Raw genomic sequence first — 22,331 nt, 5'->3', positions numbered from 1 at the left:
GCCATAGTTTCGTCATGTCTGTCAGCAGATTAATGACATGACACTTATAATACTTGCCATTTCTGAGAAAATAAATAGTTTTCCTATCGATTTCATGCAGGTATGAGTCGATATAACATAAGTTTAAATTTTCTATGCCCCCTGGTAAGTGACTACCATATGTCACTACCACACGTTGGCGGCAAATTCCAAATTTTTGATGAAATGACCCCACACCCCAACTAAAATGTCCAAATATGAAAAATGGGGTGGGAATATTCTGAGGAAACTTGGATTAGAAAACGGACTGCTGTTCGTTTTAAGCCAAATTTGTAGTCCAAATTGTTGAACCTCAGAGCTGAAATGAGAAATTGTCTTCTCTTGTATTATGTATTAAAAAAACAATATGAGCCCCTGTATCAGTATAGGTATGGGTACTGGATTAACGAATTACAAGAAGACAAGTTGATTTTATAGAAAATTCAGTCCTTGTTTATACAATAGTATATTATTTTGAAGGTTTTTTGTCAAAATTTAAATCAACCCTTTTTCAAAAATGTTTTTTTAAATAATAGATTTTTATCCAGATTGTCTTAAGGAGATTAGATCATCTGAAAACCTTGTTTGGGATTTTATTGGCACAGATAAATTCAGGGTTAAACTCTTTTCGTTCATTATGTGGTTCCCACTTAGCAACATAATGCAGCAAAATAAAGTTAGAATTTTTATTCTGTACACTGAAATGACTTTACATACCAGTTTATAGGAATATAATCAACTTGTTTCATGTGATACATTTTATGGTTTTGTAAATGATCGTCTTTTCTGACTTTGATGTTTTTGGAGTCTTGAAAGAGAAACATTTTTAGATTTAGAAAATGCATTTTTCATAATCTAAAATGTTCTTTAATCTCATTCAGTAATGGTCATATGTGAACCTTGAAAAAGTAATTTCAAACTGGAAAACCCCTGGAAATGACCTGGAAATTTATCACTAGAAAAGCATGGGAACCGTGCTATTTATGTATTTATTTGTTGTCTCAGCTTTATTAGATAAAGATGCATTTACTTTCTTTTGCCAACTTAAATTGGTTCTTTCTTAATAGCTCTTACAAGGTTTATATTAAAAAGTATAAGTCTAAAAAGTTTAAAACTGTGTAAAAACTAAATAATTAACTAATTAAATTCATGGAATTTTCAGAAGATTTAATCAGAGCATAGAAATAGAACTTTTTTTTTCCTGCATGAAGCAGTTTATTCTTACTCATACTTACAATGTTTTACTTTTTTTTAAAACATCCAGTCCCAAAGAGTTTTAAAATTTGTACAAAAGATAAAAATAAAGATGGATCTAATGACCTGAAGATCTAATTAGAGCTGAAATTCTAATTAGGTCAAATACATATGTTTACAGAAATGCTAGCAACAGTTCATTTGTATATGTTAAATGGGTCTTGCCCACCGTTGCTAAAAATCTTGTCACAACAGACAGACTTACAGAAATATGGGCGTACATGTGGGCTGCACCAAGTCAATTGTTCTCACTGTTTGGCAAAGGCAAGTGAAATTCGGTTGACCTGTTTATATAGATATACATGTATACCTGTTTCAATCAGACTTCATTGCTATTTAGCTCTTTTTTAACAGTGGAGGGCATAAATGTTTTGAAAACAAATAGAGTTTCTAAAGTTTAAGTCATGTAGTAATGTTTAAGTCATGTAGTAATGGTTAAGTTATGTAGTAATGTTTAAGTCATGAAGTAAAGTTTAAGTCATGAAGTAATGTTTAAGTCATGAAGTAATGTTTAAGTCATGTAGTTTTCAGGACTTGTAGAAGATGAAGTCATGAAGTAATGTTTAAGTCATGTAGTTTTCAGGACATGTAGAAGATACGGATACAGTGGAGAACTGCTAATTGCTTATATGGATTTCAATCTTGTGTCACTTTATTTACTTGTATTTCTTTGCATGAATGTATTATTAAGTAAATACAATTTGTTACAACTATTTTTTTGTTATATACTTAACAAATATTAATCAGATAAAGTTGTTAAGAGAATGTATGAAGTGTGTACGTGTTTGTGTCAGAGAGTGAGACAATCCCAGAATTTAAGAAATGGATCTACATAACGCCTCACTGTACACAGTGTAATTTTATTACAAGGCTGGATGAGCTAATAAACAAGGAGGGAATGTCAAAGCATGAATTAATGGTGATTTGTTTTGCCTTAGATATTGGTTTTACATTGTACAATGCAAATAATTGAAGAAATAGTCAAATTAAAACCCGACTGAAACTATTATTAATATTTTGAACTAAGTAAGGAATCTTGCTGCTGACATAGGATTTTTATAAATGTCCAATTTACCTTCACTTATATAATGGTTGACTCTGCTGGTTTGTCATTAGAAATGACGACATGAGGACCTTCAGATTCATGTATTTTAAGGAAATAAAAGTAAATTAGTAAAGTGATCAGATAACCATTTTGATTTAGATAACAGAACAGTGAAGTGATCAGATAACCATTTTGATATAGATAACGGAACAGTGAAGTGATCAGTTAACCATTTTGATATAGATAACGGAACAGTGAAGTGATCAGATAACCATTTTGATATAGATAACGGAACAGTGAAGTGATCAGATAACCATTTTGATATAGATAACGGAATAGTGAAATGATCAGATAAACATTTTGATAACAGGAGAGTGAAGTGATCAGATAACCATTTTGATATAGATAACAGAACAGTGAAGTGATCAGATAATCATTTTGATATAGATAACAGAATAGTGAAGTGATCAGATAAACATTTTGATAACAGAAGAGTGAAGTGATCAGATAACCATTTTGATATAGATAACAAGAGTGAAGTGATCAGATAACCATTTTGATATAGATAACAGAACAGTGATCAGATAGCCATTTTGATATAGATAACAGAATAGTGAAGTGATCAGATAAATATTTTGATAGATAATGGAAGAAGCATTGGTTGCTATGTTGACAAAATGTAATGTGCATTTTTAAAATAGCTCACTTTTTATCATAGGGTGGGGCTGGACTTGTTAGTGACTCGGACACTCATGAATACTGTTCTCTAGGGGGAAATATAGGAGAATTATTCCAAAGGATTGTTTTGATGCTTGCAACTTAAATGTTTCAGCGATACAATCAAAAGTAAATCATGCCATAATAATACCTATGTTCTCTTTAAAGGGGCGCTCACTAGTCATTATGTACTTTTTAGAGAGTGATGTATGTAAGGTGAAGTTGTTTGCATTTAACACATGCACAGTGGAGAGAATGTTGGTATACCTGCATGCTACAATAATGTAATGTGGAAATTGTACATGATCTAAGCACACTGCTAACTAAAATGACTGCTCCTTTGTGCTAAAAAATCAGCCTGAATTAGTCTAAAGTACACAATCCATAGCAGCGATTAAAATAGGGAAAATGAATTTTGCCAGACTAAACAATACTCGCTTCTGAAAGTGCAATGAATGAATTACGAAATATATAAAATGTTTAAAAAAAGTTATTGGCTCTTTTTTATACAATTAACCTCTGAAGTTCAGGAAGTGAAAATGACCAAGTGGAGCTAGCACTTTTTTTGAAAGGTGCACATCTTGAGTAAGGCCAAGCTGTATACTCTATAACCCATATTACACCCATCAATCATACACCAAAATAAAGGGAATTATAGGTTCTTCAAACTACATCTAAGATATACAAGGTCTTTTTTAAATAGCCAGTATAACAAGTGAGGAAAGCCAGGGAAATTCTTTTTCTTTAAAATTCTATCCCTATGCAAAATACAAGACCAGAGCCCTACCGTAACTGTTTCCTTTTCCAAGTGAGTTAAATTATGTATATTCATCGACATGAAGCTCACCATCTCCCTCTTTCTCTCTCTCTCTCACACACATGCACCCTGCTTTCCCATTAGGCAGACAAGGCAGCTGTGTCTCTCTCTCTGTGTCTCTCTGTCTCTCTCTCTCTCTGTCTCTGTCTCTCTCTCTCTCTCTAGGTAGCTGCTGAGGGCAGAAATGTTCAGGGAGTGGCAGATTTTAAATTATGAAAATCTGGATTTGTTATAAAATGTATTTATTTTGCCAATTAAATAAAGCTATAACATTTTTTGGGTTATTTAAAAGTATAAAGGTCTTTAAAGACTGGTTTCAAGGCTTTGTTTTGGGTACAAGGGAGGGGGTACTTCAACTTATGACAGTGCCTAGGGTCATCAAAAAGCATAAATCTGATATTGCACACACACACATGTAAACACAGACATGTACCATATCTTCTTTAATCAGAAATAAAATCTATATTTCATTCAATATGACCTATAGGTCAAGGCATTTTTTGCTTGATAGTTTTTTTGGTCATTGTGTTGTTATTGCTGTTCTTGTTGTCATCATCTCCATCCTTTGTAAGTATCTTGAATGTGCTCCATTATAAGGTTGTTTTTTTTTTTTTACCTCCCATACAAAAGAGTAGCTTATGCTAAAGCTATTCTTAGAAGTACAAAATGTACCTTTGGATCTCTTTGTGAAACACATTAGCTAGTTTAAGATTATCTTAAAAATTATGAAAATTCTGTGCATAAACTTACACTGCTTCATGAATCAGGGCCCTTGTATGTTGTGTGAATAATATAACATCTATTGTTTGGATGCGGAAGGTCGTGGGTTCAAACCACCAGCTGAGAAATACCAGAGACTTATAAAAATGGTACTAGCAGCTGCCTCACTTGGCACTCAGCACTAAGATCTTAGTTTTAGGACTGGTCAGCCTGGGGTCAGAATAATGTCACTGGGTGGGACATGATGCTACATATCTGCACATGATGCCTCAGTGTTAGACATCACACTAAACTGCCACACTGCAGATATCATAGTGATATGACTGGGAAATCATTAAAGCTACATTACAAAAATCCAAATCACAACAACAATAACTGTTGTGTATGTACTTTAACATCTGTTTTGTATATAATTAACATTTGTTTTATGTTTTTTTAAACATCTGTTGCATGCATAAATCACCATCTGTAGTGAATATTAATTAAAATCTGTTGTGTATATAATTTAGCATCTGTTGTGCATATAATTTTAATTAACACCTGTTTCATATACAAGTGAACAATATAACATCTGTTGTGTATACAGTTTACTATTTTATTTATTTTACATATTAAGAATCCAAATATTAGAAGACATATTGGAGTAAGGAAGTTAACCTATCAACTTTTCTTTTTAGAAGCCCCTCTTCATGACCTGATTAAGCCTCTAGGCTGGCTTCTGGGAACATGGCGGTCAGAGGATGGGTTCGGGCACTATCCCACAATCAAAGATTTTAAGTATGGTGAGGAGCTTCAGTTCTTTCAAGTTGGTCAGCCCAATATTCAGTTCAGGTTGGTCATCCCAATATTCAATTCAGGTTGGTCAGCCCAATATTCAGTTCAGGTTGGTCATCTCAATATTCAATTCAGGTTGGTCATCCCAATATTCAATTCAGGTTGGTCAGCCCAATATTCAATTCAGGTTGGTCAGCCCATTATTCAGTTGAGGATGGTCATCCCAATATTCAATTCAGGTTGGTCATCCCGATATTCAATTCAGGTTGGTCATCCCAATATTCAGTTCAGGTTGGTCAGCCCATTATTCAGTTCAGGTTGGTCATCCCAATATTCCGTTCAGGATGGTCATCCCAATATTCAATTCAGGTTGGTCATCCCAATATTCAATTCTGGTTGGTCAGCCCAATATTCAGTTCAGGTTGGTCAGCCCAATATTCATTTCAGGATGGTCATCCCAATATTCAATTCAGGTTGGTCATCCCAATATTCAATTTAGGTTGGTCATCCCATTATTCAATTCAGGTTGGTCAGCCCAATATTTTGGGTTGGTCAGCCTAATTTTCAGTTCATTGTGGTCTTTTTTAACACTTGTTAGCAGATAGCTATAACATAACAGTGTAATCAGGCACTAGTTAAATGACTATCCTTTTTTTATACTAAAATTCAGATTTTCTAATGTTTTTCTTACTTTTTTATCTTTGAGGATGAAACTTTTTTAGAAATTTATATGAAATACATATTTAAAAAATGTTTTTTTATCCTTGATTCCTTTTTTGGATAGTTTAAGAAGCAGGATTCATTTCTTGGGATTTTACCAATGAGAACGCCATCAACTGGTCAAGAATTCCACTTTTACACACTATTTTGTAAGTTGGGTGTCCAAAGTAGGATTTTTGTTTATCTATTTCAGGGAGTAGAGGGCCATCTGCATGGGATTTAAGTGAAACCCAAAAGAAGTTCTTAAATTTAAGGAATCTTTTTTTAATTCTTTTTTCTGTTATGGAGTTACATCCTAACGTTTTGCTACTGCTGTGATGGCCTAAGTGGTTTGAGTGTCCACCTTGGATGTGGGAGGTTGCGGGTTCGAACTTGGTATGAATCATACCAAAGACTTATAAAAATTGTACTTGCAGCTGCCTTGCTTGGCTCTCAACATTAAAGAAATTAGTTAGGATTGGTCTGTCTGGTGTCAGGATAATGTCACTGGTGGGACATGATGCTACGTGTCTGCATCATGCTACCCCAGTGCTAGACATCACTATAAACTGCCACAATGCAGACAGTGATATGACTAAAATTGTTAAAGCTACGCTAAAAATCTAAATCACACATCACTCCTAATTTTTGCCCCAGAAGTAAACCAAAGGGTAGAAAGGTGCCATATGAACTTGCTTAGATCTTCCATTGTATAATGTTTCAATAGATTTGGGTCTATGCAGTTTGTTACGCCTAATCAGTAAAACAAAAAATAGACCCAAATCTGCATTATGCGATTGCAGATCTGGGCTTATGATGTTTGTAGTTTGGCCCAACTTACAAGCAAGTATATACTATATCATTTTATGACACTGTTATTGGAACGCGTGTTAATAATAATTGTTTATCCATTTCTCTGTCAGTTATACATTTCTAGGCAAATGTGACCGACTTTCATACTTCAATGATTATATTTTTATTGTACTGCCACCTTTTATTTGTTCATGCATTTATTTATGTCAGCCACAAAGAAAAATTATTAACAACACCCACTTGCCCTCTTCAAATTAACAATGACTAACTCACTTGGTTTGAAATCTGCCACCCCTGCCCCTTGCCTTGCTGATTGCATGCTAGTATACTCAGCCACTGATAACATAATGAAGACATTCAGGATTTGTTGTTTGTATGATTTACTTTACTGATCATTTTGCAACCACTTTTATGCAAAGTTTTGCTGATGCTGCACATCTTGTCTAGTCGTACTGAATATCGGTGCTACACTTCTAGTATGTCATGTAGTGAAATATGTTCGATTCACTTATGATTGGTCTTATTGGTTGTTCAGAGTAAAATGATAGCCACCACTCAGAATGAACTGTAACCAGATTCATTGCATGACACACCAGAGTATTGGCATACAAACTCAATACAATTAGATACAATGCATCAGAAATTATTTTATTATTTATTGATCTGTAGAGTACTTAATTTATGCAAGGGCAACACATTTGGAATGTCTCCTTTTATGTTGACATATGTATAATCAGCTATTGAGCATGCTGACAAGATTTTTAAAAAATCTGAAATGAGGCAGAGACCAACTGCAAGAGTTGAAGTCACCTTGTTAAAATGGGAAGGGGAGTGAGTGTTTTTAATAAGTTCTCCTTTAAATATGTTCCCCAGTCACAGTAACATTAGGGATATAAGCCTGTTTCTATGCTAATCAAGTCCCACTAAAAGACACATATTTTCTTTTCCTGTCCCTCTCTTATAGACAAAAAGGCAATACCTGTTGCCCATTACCCACCCACCCCAGTTGATGCTGGTTTTTAAGCTGTACTGATAGCATGTACATTATACCCCCAGCAATCCAAGCCATCTTATCATCCAACTTTAAATTTGGTTTTGTTGTGTTGTACAATAATTCATCTACAGGCTGTGTACATTAGTTTTTACGATTTCTTCTAAATTTTGTCACCTTTACTGACTGCCTATTTATGACCACGTTACAGCATGCTGTTGTTCAACTCATGTTGTCATTTACAAGTTAGCTCGATGCCATTTTTGCTTACTTCATTAGTAACGGGGTGGTGTGAGCAAGTTAGTAACATGATGAATTGCTAATTTATACTATTTCTATTCTCATTTTGTTTCCATAGAAATATCAACTAAATGTATAAAATGCAAAAAGTTCAAAGCAAAGAAAGACAGCCATGTAACTTATACCATATGCACTAAGTACATCGTCTCTGCCATGCCATGTATAATAGGTGGACATAGGAGGTCTGGGCTACAGTATTGGTGAGTTAGTTACACACTGAATTCCTAATTCATGTTTTGTTTTCTGTTCTTGTGTCATTTTAGTAGAATTTCATCTAAACACATGAAATGCAAAGAAAGCTCAAAGGAATAGTCTAAAAGGCATCAAAATGGAAGGAAGGACAGAATAAGTTGAGGAAAGATAACGTTGACATCCTTAGTATACATCCAAAGTCAACCTCCATTTTGAGTCGTGTGGGGGACACTGGTAACCCCCAATTCATCTCTTGCAATTTCCAACTAATTGGGGGAGTGTCCACTCAATTTTAAGCTGTGCATTGGGTGTAAGTCCCCCCCCATGTCTAAGCATGTCCTTCGGGCCTGTAAGCCTAACTGCTTGGGGTTTGTACCAGATCCATTAGATCCATTTCATAATAGAGTCTTGCTGTCACTGGCCATTGATCCATCCCAGCATGGGGACATTTTTGATAAAATGGTCTTGTCAACTAGGTTTTACAGGGATTTAGTACAGGACCATCTATTTAGCCATATCATTGATGACATATCCTTTCTGTAATGGAGATTTCAATGAGAAATCTGTCCAGCCAGCTAGGCTGTTTTAGCGACTGGTACTGGCAATTGCCAGACTGTCATCTATAACACCAGCATCCAGGCCGCCCAGACGCCAGGCGAATCAACTGACTATTCAAGTAGTGCCAGACTTTCATATATTCATGTAACATTTTTGAAGAGGATATAATTGAGCATTGATACCACCTGGTATGGTTTATCCAGAATTGCAACCAGATCAGGACTCAACAGACAGTGAGTGTGACAAAGCTCCTACAAATCATCCATACTCAGATCTGATCATGCCGTAGTTGAGGAAATTTATACCGCTACTGAAAAATATAAAGTTAAAGCATCGGTAGATTTTGATGAGGATGAAGAGATGGCATCCTTTTGGCTCCTTCACAAATAGGCTACAATTAATGGAGATCAGTCAAGTAGAACTGGTGACCCAGAGGATTGTAAGGCTTTAAAAAAAAGTAATCCAAATTCAAGCGACAATCTCATCTCACTGGTACAAAACTCATTCAGATGCCTTTGGTACTAATCTCCTAGCCCATGACAAAAATATAGCAGCAGTTCACTAGTCCGCTGCACTGTTTTGCAAATTGGACAAGAATGTGTTCCATGCCACAACAAAGCTAGTCCAGAATGAAGTTGCCACATCTTCAGTGTTAGATTTGGCCTCATTGTCAATTTTCCAGCTTGCTGAGAAATCCAGCAATGACCACATTAGGGAGGAAACTGACAGTTTCTAAAGTCATTAACCAGGCAGCTCACCCTTCCATGGCCAGTGCATTAGGCCTGATATGATGTGGCATATGTCTGTGGTCCATGTCACTCAAGTCTCATTGTACCCTGGCTTTATGGATTACCCTGTTTGGAGGACAAAAATTTAAGAAGTTTTAAGGCAGGCAGCTCAGGAACTGTCTCTTCAATTAGCCACTGGCATTTCAAAGCAATCAGCCCCCACCACTGTGGAGGGGCAGTAAGTGGACTAGGGACAAGGGATCTTTTCAGTCAAATGTGCAATATCAATTTCTGCCCAGTGTCAGGTGACAACAGTCTAACTAAACTAGGAGGCAACCATACAGAGGTGATAAGGAACCAAGTTTCTCTGCCTTCAGGCCTCCTAACTTTAGATATTGACTAATTCTCCTCACCGCCACAGTGTACCTTTATGTGACTGCCTTTTGTACTTTCAGGCTCACTGGATGACCTAATTCCCTCAGAATGATTGGGTGATCCAGGTCATTTAAGAGGGGCTTTGGATTTCATGTATGCAACTCTTCCACTTTCCTTTTCTACCCCTCTTCATGGATGTGCCATCAGCTTGGGAGAATGATGCCTTTCTACTACAGGAGATCTGGTCACTCACTGAAAAACAGGCAGTGGAGATTGTGCACAATTCCATGTTGTTTGTTTATGCAAGGCAAATAGAAAGTTGAAGCCAACCATCAACCTGAGTTGCCTCAACCAACACATTTTGCCACCAAAATTCAACATGGAGACAGCAGGAGCAGTTGGTCTTTCCATCTGATGGGATGATCATGCCATCTTTCTCAACCTGACCAATGCATATTTTCATGTCCCTGTCCATGTCACGTCAAGGGAATTTATTTGTTTTGCTTACCATGATCCAGTTTACCATTTCAAAGTTCTACCCTTTGAATGCAACATCAGCCCTTGAGCTTTTACCGTGGTTATAGTTTGCATCATCATCCTGTTTGGATTGACTTAGTGTACCTGGACGACATCCTTCAGAAACATATGGTAAGTGTTATTCTGCTCAATGGCAGAAATGATCTTCTCTCACTTACAGATCATCTAGGCTTTCTAGTGAACTGGGGAATATCTGACCTCTCTCTTCCCAGCTTTTTGTCACTCTGGGTATGGAGTTTATCACTAACCTGAATTGGTATGGCTTCCTTGTGTTTACATAATCAGGATTGTTGAACTTGTTGATTCCGATTCCAACAAGACTTGGATTTCAGTAAGAGTTCTTGCAACTCCTTGGATATTTTAATACAGTTGCAGACTTGATCATACTCAGCTGTCTTTGTATGTGCCCTCACCAATGACATTGCTAGCACAATGGCAGACTTTTCAAGTCCCTCCAATCAAACAGTCATGATCACACCCAAGATATGATCATTCCTGCATCAGTGGTGCAACCCAGGTTGGCTGACAATGAGGATCCTGCTGGAGAAGCCCCAAGTGGAAATAACGGTATGTATCGACGTCAGTGTGTATGGATGGGGTCCCCACCTGTTGTCGGACTTAACTAACATCAGCGGCTTGTAGGCCTCTCCATATCAATCTTTTAGAAATGAAGTCTGTCATCAGTGCTTTTCACTTCTGGAAGGATCAACTCTCAGGCAAAACAGTCCTCATTATGTCCCACAACTCTCTGGTGGTGACATGCCTCATACAGGGGGGCACCAGATAATCTGATGTGTGTTCTGATTTATCATTTTCTATGTTGGTGCGATAAACTCCATATTAATGTACAAATCACATTCCTAGCAAACTCAATGTCTTGGGCGACACTCTATATAGCAGAGGTCAGGTCCTTCTGACGGAATGGTCTCTCCATGAGTCAGTCTTTATTCACATCTGTGCACTTTGTGGACATATGATGATTGATCTTTTTGCGACAGGGTGGAATCACGACTTGCTCACCTTTGTCTCTCCAGTCCCAGAACCAGAAGCTTGGGCCATGGATGCTTTGACAGTCAGTTGGGAGGGGTTGTGGGCATTTGCCTACCCTCCCATGGTCTTGTTTCCAAAAATAATCTAGAAGTTATGAGGTTGGAAATGCAAGATTATTCTGATAGCCCCTCTCAGATAAGACAAGTCCTGGTTATCTATTCGATCTAGGGATAGATCTACGCAGGAAGATTCCTGTGAGCAAGTTACATACCCTTTCTATTGACCTGAACCATCTTCAGATAAAGATGGTTCAGTGGTTCTCTTTACACAACCAGGCTGTGTAGCCAAAAATAGGTTACTGTCTGTTGGTAATCAGAGTCATCATTCACTTGCTCTCTACATGGACAGGACAAGAGCCTGTTTGCACACTCAAGCACTACTTGAAATGCACATAGATAAGTCATGGCATGTGCAAGTGCCTCTTTCTTCTGCTGAAAGCAGGGAAAAAGGATATCACCCCTCAAGCCCTTGCTTCATGGCTGAAATGGGTTACATGCTTGGTATACTCTGAGGTCTCAAGATCATAGTCACGGTATGAAGATTATCACTCATGACATCAGAGTCACCTTACAAAGATTACCACTCATGAGATCTAACTCACCTTACGAAGATTAACTCTCATGAGATCAGTCACCTTATGAAGACTACTACTCATGAGATCATATTCACCTTATGAAGATTACCACTCATGAGATCAGAGTCACCTTATGAAGATTACCACTTAGATCAGTCACCTTACGAAGATTACAACTCATGAGATGAAAGTGATCTCTGTAAGTTCCATGTTTGAACATGATGTTTTGAATCATGATACAATAGAATCTGTTGGCTGACATGCATAGTCACTTTTCTCAAGTTTGTCTCTTAGAGATTTAGCCTGTTTGGAAGCATTTTCTTTTTTGTCAAGGATGAGGAAAACATACGAACAGATGATAAGCCTATATCTGCCTAATATAAAAACAGCACCATCCTACTACTGAGAGACCTACTAAAGATGAAGATAAAGTCATGTTGATATGTGTATCAGTAATGTATCCTATCATAGGATATGTATCTAGAATTGTATCAACATGCATCATTTCACCCCTAGTCTTGGGGTTTTGTTTGTCCATACATGTCAGTTCAGAGAAGCTAGTTTTTACACAAACGTATGCTAGAACATTTGCATACATTAGATGGCCTGATTAGAGGTTTGGGCCAGTAGAGCTTTATTTTATGTTTTTATACATTTTTGAAATGTTGGGACTTTTTTCCTTCAAAGTTCTGTCAGGACAGTTGTCCAAAAACAAATATAGATAAAAATAATTTCAATAATATGCCCCTATAAAAAGTAGATCACGATTACTCACTTATCTTGCACTAATAATCTGTTAGGGTTTGAGAGTATGCCATGGTTAGACAAGTAAGACATGACATTAAGTAATTATTGTTTAGATTCCTCGTTATATCATGGTTTAACAAGTAAGACCTAGCATTAAATAATTATTCTTAAGATTCCTCGTTATGCCATGGTTAGACATGTATGACTAACATTAAGCACAAATATTTAACTTCCTCAGCGTGTGGTTGTTGTTGTTGTAGTAGGGTTTAATGCCAAGGTAACTCAGATGGGAGAGCATCAGACTTGTAATACAAGGATTGCTGGTTTGATATCCACCGAGGCCAGTCTGGGTTGGCTGCCTTGGTGTGTCCATGGCAACTGTCCTTTGCTGCCCAGCATGGTATAGGCAATAAAAATGTCAAAAGTGCCATTAAATCCAACAAAGCATGTTCAGAATTTTCATTATACCAGTAGTATGTTCAAAATCATCAGTTTACCTGAGGTTAATTTTCATGAACATTTTTCAGGTATATAGATTAAAACTGTCAAATGAGTAATTCAGCCTGTGTTCAGCTTTTTAGTTCAGCTGGTCATGGAGCAGTAAGGCTTTAGTCCATTGTCCAGCATCTATTAGCACAAGTTTGTTATTGTTACTGGGAGGATTGCCACCAAACTTTACAGATACTTTCATCTCAAAGTCTAGTTTGATCTAAACGAAAATAGTGCACATCCATTATGGTCACCTTGGTAGTCATCTATCTTATTACTACAACACGGAAGCTGACAGTTTACGGGTTATAAGTCCCACCCGATTGGCGTAGGGAAGGGCGCCATGGGTCAGCTTTGACGGTGGGAGGGATCATCGTGTCCCAGTGGCCAACTATCGCCCGCCTCAAGCCGGGCAGCCCCCAGTCAATAAGGTGTTGACCCGCCATCGTCTGCCTGCTCCAGTGGGTGTCTGGAGCTCAGTGTGTTGTTCAGCATGACAAGCAGACGGTAATTCCACACCAGACAAAAGAAACAAGAAACCAATAAAGAAGACTCTAACTCTTCGATTTGCAAGCTGGAATGTGCGCACCATGTGTACAGGCATCTCCGACGACCTCAGAGAAGTGGACGACACCAGAAAGACAGCCATCATCAATAGAGAACTCACCAGACTAAATATCAGCATAGCTGCCCTCCAGGAAACCAGGCTCGCCTCTAGTGGCTCCCTCAGAGAGGAAAACTACACCTTCTTCTGGAAGGGTCGAGAACCTGAGGAGCCCCGTCAGCACGGAGTGGGCCTTGCCATCAAAAACAATCTCCTGGCCTCGGTTGAACCTCCCACAGGGGGCACTGAGCGTCTCTTGTCCATCCGCCTCACCACTACTTCAGGTCCTGTCAACATCATCAGTGTCTACGCCCCAACCCTCACGTCATCAGAAGACGTGAAGGATCAGTTCTATGGGCAGCTGGACGAACAGATCAAAGGATGCCCCAAAAATGAACCACTATTCCTCCTCGGCGACTTTAATGCCAGAGTAGGTGCGGACCAGGAGTCCTGGCCTACCTGCCTCGGATATCATGGCACTGGAAAGACCAACGAAAACGGCCAGAGACTGCTGGAGCTATGCACCTACCATGGCCTGTGCATCACAAACACCTTCTTCAAGTGTAAGCCACAACACAAAGTGTCATGGAAACACCCCAGATCTCATCACTGACACCAACTCGACTTGGTCATCACCAGGCGCTCTGCCCTTAACAGCGTCCTCTCCACCAGAACCTACCACAGTGCAGACTGCGACTCCGACCATGCCCTCGTGGGCAGCAGAGTGCGATTACAGCCACACGCGCTACACCGCTCAAAACCAAAAGGACGTCCTCGCATAAACACTGCACAGATGTCAGTCCCTGCCAAGGTGGAGGAGTATGTGTCTGCCCTGAACAAGGCTATCCAGGACCTGCCTGAGTATGACGCTACAGCCAAGTGGAACGCCATGAAGGGTGCCATCTACAGTACAGCTATGTCAACGTTTGGCAAGAAGGAACGACCCAGCCAGGACTGGTTCAATGCACACCTATCAAGGATGGAACCACAAATCGAGGAGAAACGAAAAGCCTTCATAGCTTACAAAAAATGCTCTAATGAACGGACGCTTGCTGCTCTCAGAAGTGCCCGAAGTAACACCCAACGCATTGCTAGACAGTGTGTGAACGTGTACTGGCAACAACTGTGTGAAGGAATCCAGCGCAGTGCCGAGTCCGGACACATCCAAGGCATGTACAGTGGCATCAAGAAGGCTCTAGGCCCTACAGTGAAAGGGGTCACTCCCCTGAAATCCCTGACGGGAGAGAAGATCACAGACCGTGGGCAACAGATGGCCAGATGGGTGGAGCACTACTCAGAACTATACTCCCGAGAAACGTCAGTCACTGATGCAGCCCTCAGCAGCATAAAGAATCTGCCCACCATGGAAGAGCTCGACAAAGTGCCAACCTTAGAGGAGCTCAGCAAAGCAATCGACTGCCTTCCAAATGACAAAGCACCAGGTAGTGACAGCATCCCGCCCGAAGCTATCAAACGTGGAAAACCAGCATTGATTAAACCACTGCACGACCTACTTTGCCGCTGCTGGGAGGAAGGAGTAGTCCCCCAAGACATGCGTGATGCCACAATTGTGACCCTTTACAAAACAAGGGCGACCGCAGTGACTGTAATAATTACAGAGGGATCTCGCTCTTGAGTATTGTTGGTAAAGTGTATGCCCGCATCATACTCAACAGGCTGCAGTTGCTGGCAGACTGTGTGTACCCGGAATCACAGTGCGGCGTCAGAGCAGGCAGGTCGACGACAGACATGATCTTCTCCCTACGACAACTCCAAGAGAAGAGCAGAGAGCAAGGTCAACCACTCTACATGATGTTCATCGACCTCACCAAGGCCTTTGACTTGGTCAGCAGGAAGGGCCTTTTTGAACTTCTGAGTAAGATCGGTTGCCCCCCAAAACTCCTCAGCATGATAATCTCTTTCCATGCAGATATGAAGAGAACAGTCCTGTATGATGGATCATCCTCAACTTCCTTCCCAATTAACAGTGGTGTGAAGCAGGGCTGTGTGCTGGCACCAACACTTTTTGGGATCTTCTTCTCCCTGCTCCTGTCCTACGCCTTCGACACGTCCACGGATGGCATATATCTACACACCAGGTCTGATGGGAGGCTGTTCAACCTGGCACGACTGCGCTCAAAGACCAAAGTGAGAGCTGTGCTCATCAGGGAGATGCTTTTTGCAGATGACACAGCTCTTGTGGCCCACACCAAGGAAGCCCTCCAGAGACTGGGAGACCGTTTTGCTGTTGCCTGCACGCAGTTTGGTCTCACAATCAGCTTGGAAAAAACAAATGTCAGCGTGCAAGATACCACCATTGCCCCTTCAATCAAAATCAGCGGTGTCACCCTGGAAGCAGTCAACAACTTTACCTACCTAGGGTCAACCATCAGCAACACTCTCTCGATTGACATGGAGCTGGACAGAAGGCTTGGAAAGGCAAACACCATCATGGCTAGATTAACAAAGAGGGTTTGGGAAAACAACGTGCTGACAGAGCACACCAAGGTCCGAGTCTACCAGGCCTGCGTTCTCAGCACCCTTCTATATGGAAGTGAGACGTGGAGTACCTACATGAGGCAAGAACGCCGGCTCAAATCCTTCCATATACGGTGCCTAAAACGCATCCTGAAAATCAGCTGGCAAGACCGTGTTCCACACAGTGAGATCCTGCAGCGTGCAAGTACCCCCAGCATGTACTCCCTGCTAATTAAACGCCGCCTTCGATGGCTGGGTCACGTCCGACGCATGGAGGATGGAAGGCTGCCAAAGGACATCTTATATGGACAGCTGGCCACTGGCATGAGAAGAGTCGGACGCCCCTCACTCTGTTTCAAAGATGTGTGCAAGAGGGACATGAAGGCATGCAACATTTCACCCGATGGCTGGGAAGAGCTGGCTGAGGACCGAGGCACCTGGAGACTGATGGTAAACAATGGCATATCAGTCGCTGATGCGAGGAGAGGCCAGTTGGCAACAGAGAAACGTAAGAGAAAGAAGAACGCAACAACAACCACAGTAACGCAGACTTCCCAGTATGTCTGCACCAACTGCAGTAGGGACTGTCACTCACGTATAGGCCTGCACAGCCACAGCAGACGTTGCCAACAGAGACAGACAACACCCCAAGGGCGCTATTCGCATGGTCTTTCGAGACCGAGTCGCCAATGATGATGATGATGATGATGATGATGATGATGATGGTAGCCATCTATCTTATTACTACTACTGGGGGCCCCGAGTGGCCGAGTAGTCTAAAGCGCTCTTCGTTACGGATCACTGCCATCTCACCTCTGTCTGCGGCGGTTCAAGTCTAAGATTCAGCCAATGTGGGCATGTGAGAAAGCCTGCCAGTAGCTTCTCGTGGGTCGGTGGTTCTTTCCGGGGTTTTCCGGGTTCTTCCTCCACCATTAATACTGGCCGCCATGTATAGCCTATCGTGCTGAAAAATGGCGTTAAACCCCACAACAACAACAACATTACTACTACTGATACCTGGATGGTTGATCATGGGGCTTGCACTGAATGTTTTCATATAATGTATGCTAATCTGTTATCCAATATGAATGCTTATGGCAGTTGTTTTGAAATTCTTGTTATTGCAACTCTTTCTAAATGGAATGTCATGTTGAAATGGGGTTTTCACCATGATACATATTAAGGTGTCTAGCTAGTCCTAAATGAAAGATTGTCCACAAAAGGCAGCCTTCAGCAACATCACGAGGACTGTCCATTGCAAACTCTGCACTAAGGCATAAATTCAGTCCTACACAGACAAGGATGACATGAAGAACCTCTAAAGACAATCTACTTGCCACAGTCATCGGGAACATCCCGTACTGAGAGCTGACAACACCACACTGCTCACTGACAGGACAAAAGATACTTCAATGATGGGCAGAACATTTCAACAATAAAATGAATATCCTCAAGCATAATTTATCAATGAGGAGGCAATTCATAGAAAAGGGGAAATCAACACATCACTTGCAAATCCTCCAATGCTGACTGAAACTGTGAAAGAAATTGCCATGATGTCACCCCCACCGCTACATGTTATCGTAAAGTAGTAAATATAACACTTATTTGATAACATGCTGAAAGAAACTAACCTTGTACTGTTCTTTATTTTTATTTTGTTTTTCATACATAATTTATGTGCACAAGAAACGTGTCCAAAATCATATGCAGTGATGAAGCTTAACATCCATGGTGTTTATTGCTTATGTTGAGTAAAAACATTGACATATTGTTCACTGATAAACAAATCATGTTTGGTCCTCCTCAAGACTTTCAGCATGTTATCAGACTGCAAATTGGATCTGACAAGATCACAGATCAGTTTGAGAGAAAGAACAAATGCTTTAATGCACCAACAATTCACACATGACTTGGTGTATGGTGCAAAGTGTATTATATCCAGGTTAACCATATAGCAATATTTAGCACACAAAATATTTATTAATTGCATTTAATATGATTGTAAATGACATTAATTTTCTAACATAGGTTATAAAAGTATTCTTAACAATTTTTAAGGCTGTGTATGCATTTGTACCTTGCATACATCAATGCCTGTTTGTATCAGTTATGGTAACAAGATATTAAACAGTAAAAACTTGTGGTGGCTAAACACACATGGTACGAAAAAAAAACATTGTTTCAAATGGGTTGTTAAAATACAAAGGTTATTTTATTGACAATGCAAGCCAAGCATGGAAGATGACTTTGGATTCTTTTCAGTGTGCCAATTTTTATATACAAACTAGGCTGAGAAGCAGACCTTGATTTCTTTTTGCCCGTTTTCACAGGAAGTTTGACAATAAATTGAAACAATGAAACAGTTGGGGCAATATAAGGGACACTTTGAGCATACATTCTGTGAAATCTGTTTAAGCTTATGCCACAACTGAATAGATTTCAGTAGTGGCAGCATGATCACAGGAAGTTAAAAAAAACTGTTAACTGTATATAGGTCTGCTTGGCACAAAGCAAGTATCATATTCGTGGCACAATCAAAGGGTTGGGAAAACAATGAATAAAGCCATTACAGTCTAAGGGGAATTAGACATAACTTACAAAAAAGGCAAATATAGATCAAATCATAATTTTTATTGCATCACAGTTTACAGCAAAATACAAAATATAATACTAATATGAGTTATTTGGACTTGCATGATAATGGAAGCAATATACTTACTAGTATAATCCAGATGATAAACAACACTTCACACTGTTGAAAGTAATATTAAATTTAATATTTTAAGTAATTAAAATCCAAATAAATGTAGATATTAGTATTGTGTACTGAATACCATAATAAAACAGATAAATGCTGTTGTTGTTGTTGTTGTAGGGTTTAACGCCATTTTTCAGCACGCGATAGGCTATACATGGCGGCCAGTATTAATGGTGGAGGAAGAAACCGGGAAATCCCCGGAAAGAACCACCGACCCTCGAGAAGCTACTGGCAAGCTTTCTCACATATCCACATTGGCCGAATCCGAGACTCAGATAAATGCAATGGAGACCATTGTATGTATTTCATGATAGGAATAGTGGCATGATAGCATAAAAATATTTAAATTTAAAGAATTTTGTACATAATGCAAACTTCTAGTTTCCAGTATTGCACACAGATTTATAAGAAATTTGTTCTTCAAAAGTTTGGATTTAGAAAGAAAGATGTGAAAAACACTGACCAGTTTTTTAATTTTATTATTTGTAATCAAATCTAGGTTTGAGTGCATTCTTTGGAGATGCAGGTTTCAAATGCCTTCATTATTAAATCCTACAATGATGCCCTGTTAATCATTTTATCAGCTGAACATCAATATTATGACTGAAGAGATATCCCAAAACTTATAACTCAAAAACAAATTTCTGTCCCAGAACATACAGTACATGAAAAATTGCTTTTAAAATAAATGGCAAATACAGTACAGTTTTTGATTTTGTTTGGACCAAATTTTACATAATGCAGAGAAAGCAGTGTGACACAAACTTTTTTAAAACATATTTGGAGTTATGACCCATGGGTCTCAAAGGGGGAGTTGTGGTGATAGTAATTATAATAGCAATTATGCACAAAAAATTATATTTTTTAAAATTAGAAAGTTTCTAATTATTATATTTCATATTTCAGTTTCTATGCATGGCATGCAGAGACAAAGAAACCAATGCACAGAGAAATTGGTTTCATTAGGATTAAACCAGGGACTAACCAGGTGGCATTGATTGGGGCACAAAATACAGGTAAGTTACTCCTACTGCAAAGTGGGGCCCTGAGTGGCCAAGTGGTCTGAAGTGCTCACCGTTCCGGATCACTGCCATCTCACCTCTGTCTGCGTGTGTTCGAGTCCAAGGATCGTCTAGTGTGGGTACATGGGAAAGCCTGTCAGCAGCTTCGCGTGGGTCGGTGGTTCTTCCCTGGGTTTTCCAGGGTTCTTCCTCCGCCAGTTATACTGGCTGCCATCTATTGCCTATCTTGTGCTGAAAAATGGCGTTAAACCCTAGAACAACAACAACAACCTACTGCAAAATAGCTCAGAGAAATGAGTTTATTTGAGACTTGGTTTCGGTGTGAAATGGTATGCACAGTCTGTCTTTGGCGGTCCTCTAAATAGGTATCAAAGCAACAGTTACATGACTGGCTTGTTTTTATAGTCAGGCTTTGTCTTGTACATGTAAATGTATGAATGGACAGTTTGAGAAATGCAATTTTAAACCAGACATTTCTGAAAATCACAGAAAAAGTTTCCTTTCTGACAAGTGATTGCCAAATAGAGGTTCAGTTCTACAGTAATTTGAATTTGAAAAAATGGTTATTTAATGCAGGTGATTGCTTTCTATAGATGATCTTTAAGACAGGTTTAACTATGAACAGAGTATCCACAAAACCATATTAGTGCATTTTACCCTAATGATGATTCACCATATTATGGGATGTTATCCTTCTTCCAGATTGTGTTATATCAGTATTAATTATCATGGGATGGTAACCTTCCAGATTTGGAGATGTCAGTATTAATTATCATGGGGTGGTAGCCTTCTTCCAGATTTGGTGACATCACTATTAATTATCATGGGGTGGTAGCCTTCTTTCAGATTCTGTGACATTAATATTAATTGTCATAGACACAAATGTATTATCATTGCAAGAAAGAGAAAGGGTTAAGTTGTGAAATGATATCAAGTCAAGTAAATTGTCTGTACCTAACAAAGTTTCATTGAAAAAGCACAAACTTGAAAACTGAATTTGTCTGACTTCAAAAATAATTGTTATGATGTTTGGATCTCAGATGCATAGTTAAATCTTCTTGTAAGAGCTCTTTGCATCCAGGCAATTTATGCCTTGCAAATATTTGGATAAATTTGACATTTATATAAAACTTACGTCTCTAAGGATGTCATAACGAAACAGCCAATCCCCAATAATGTCCTCAAGACATCTAAGTAACTAGCATTAAGAAAATAATTAGACTTCTTTGGAATGGATTAGGAGAAATGAAAGACTGCTTTCATCTGCCTCTGTCTCAGACAACAATTCATTGCAAAAGTAGTATTCAGGATCACATATCTTTAATGCATCTGAACGATTCAACCCATACTTCTAATCAATACGAATAACACAGGACTGAATGATTCAACCCATACTTCTAATCTTTACGAATAAGACAGGACTGAATGATTCAACCCATACTTCTAATCATCACGAATAAGACAGGACTGAATGATTCAACCCATACCTCTTATCATTACGAATAAGACAGGACTGAATGATTCAACCCATACTTCTAATTATTACAAATAAGATAGGACTGAATGACTCAACCCATACTTCTAATCATTACAAATAAGATAGGACTGAATCATTCAACCCATACTTCTAATAATCATAAATAATACAGGACTAAGAGATTCAACCCATTCTTCTAATGATTACGAATAAGACAGGACTGAATGATTCAACCCATACTTCTAATAATCATAAATAAGACAGGACTGAATGATTCAATCCATACTTCTAATCAATATGAATAAGACAGGACTGAATGATTCAACACATCCTTCTAATTATTACAAATAAGACATGCCTGAATGATTAAACCCATGCTTCTAACTATTACAAATAAGACAGGACTGAATGATTCAACCCATACTTCTAATTTTTACGAATAAGACAGGACTGAATGATTCAACACATACTTCTAATAATCATAAAATAAGACGGGACTGAATGATTCAACCCATACTTCTAATAATCATAAATAAGACAGGACTGAATGATTCAACCCATACTTCTAATTATTACAAATAAGACATGCCT

At 38.9% G+C, this 22,331-nt stretch overlaps 1 protein-coding gene across 3 annotated transcripts in view; it reads left to right on the top strand.

The window, feature by feature from the left end:
* The window catches only part of LOC149800359 (peroxynitrite isomerase THAP4-like), a 93,259-nt gene that overhangs the window by 13,309 nt on the left and 57,619 nt on the right, over positions 1-22,331 (top strand). For all 3 annotated transcript variants that reach the window (XM_089959986.1, XM_089959987.1, XM_089959989.1), the window contains exons 3-4: positions 5,249-5,402; positions 20,148-20,257. In XM_089959986.1, the coding sequence (XP_089816112.1) occupies positions 5,249-5,402; positions 20,148-20,257 (264 nt within the window). The remainder of the gene's footprint in view (positions 1-5,248; positions 5,403-20,147; positions 20,258-22,331) is intronic.

The sequence above is a fragment of the Sinohyriopsis cumingii genome, chromosome 5, assembly GCF_028554795.1.
Source record: "Sinohyriopsis cumingii isolate HCF-2022 chromosome 5, ASM2855479v2, whole genome shotgun sequence".
Taxonomy (NCBI): Eukaryota; Metazoa; Mollusca; class Bivalvia; order Unionida; family Unionidae; genus Sinohyriopsis; species Sinohyriopsis cumingii.
This window is presented reverse-complemented; position numbering and strand designations above follow the sequence as displayed.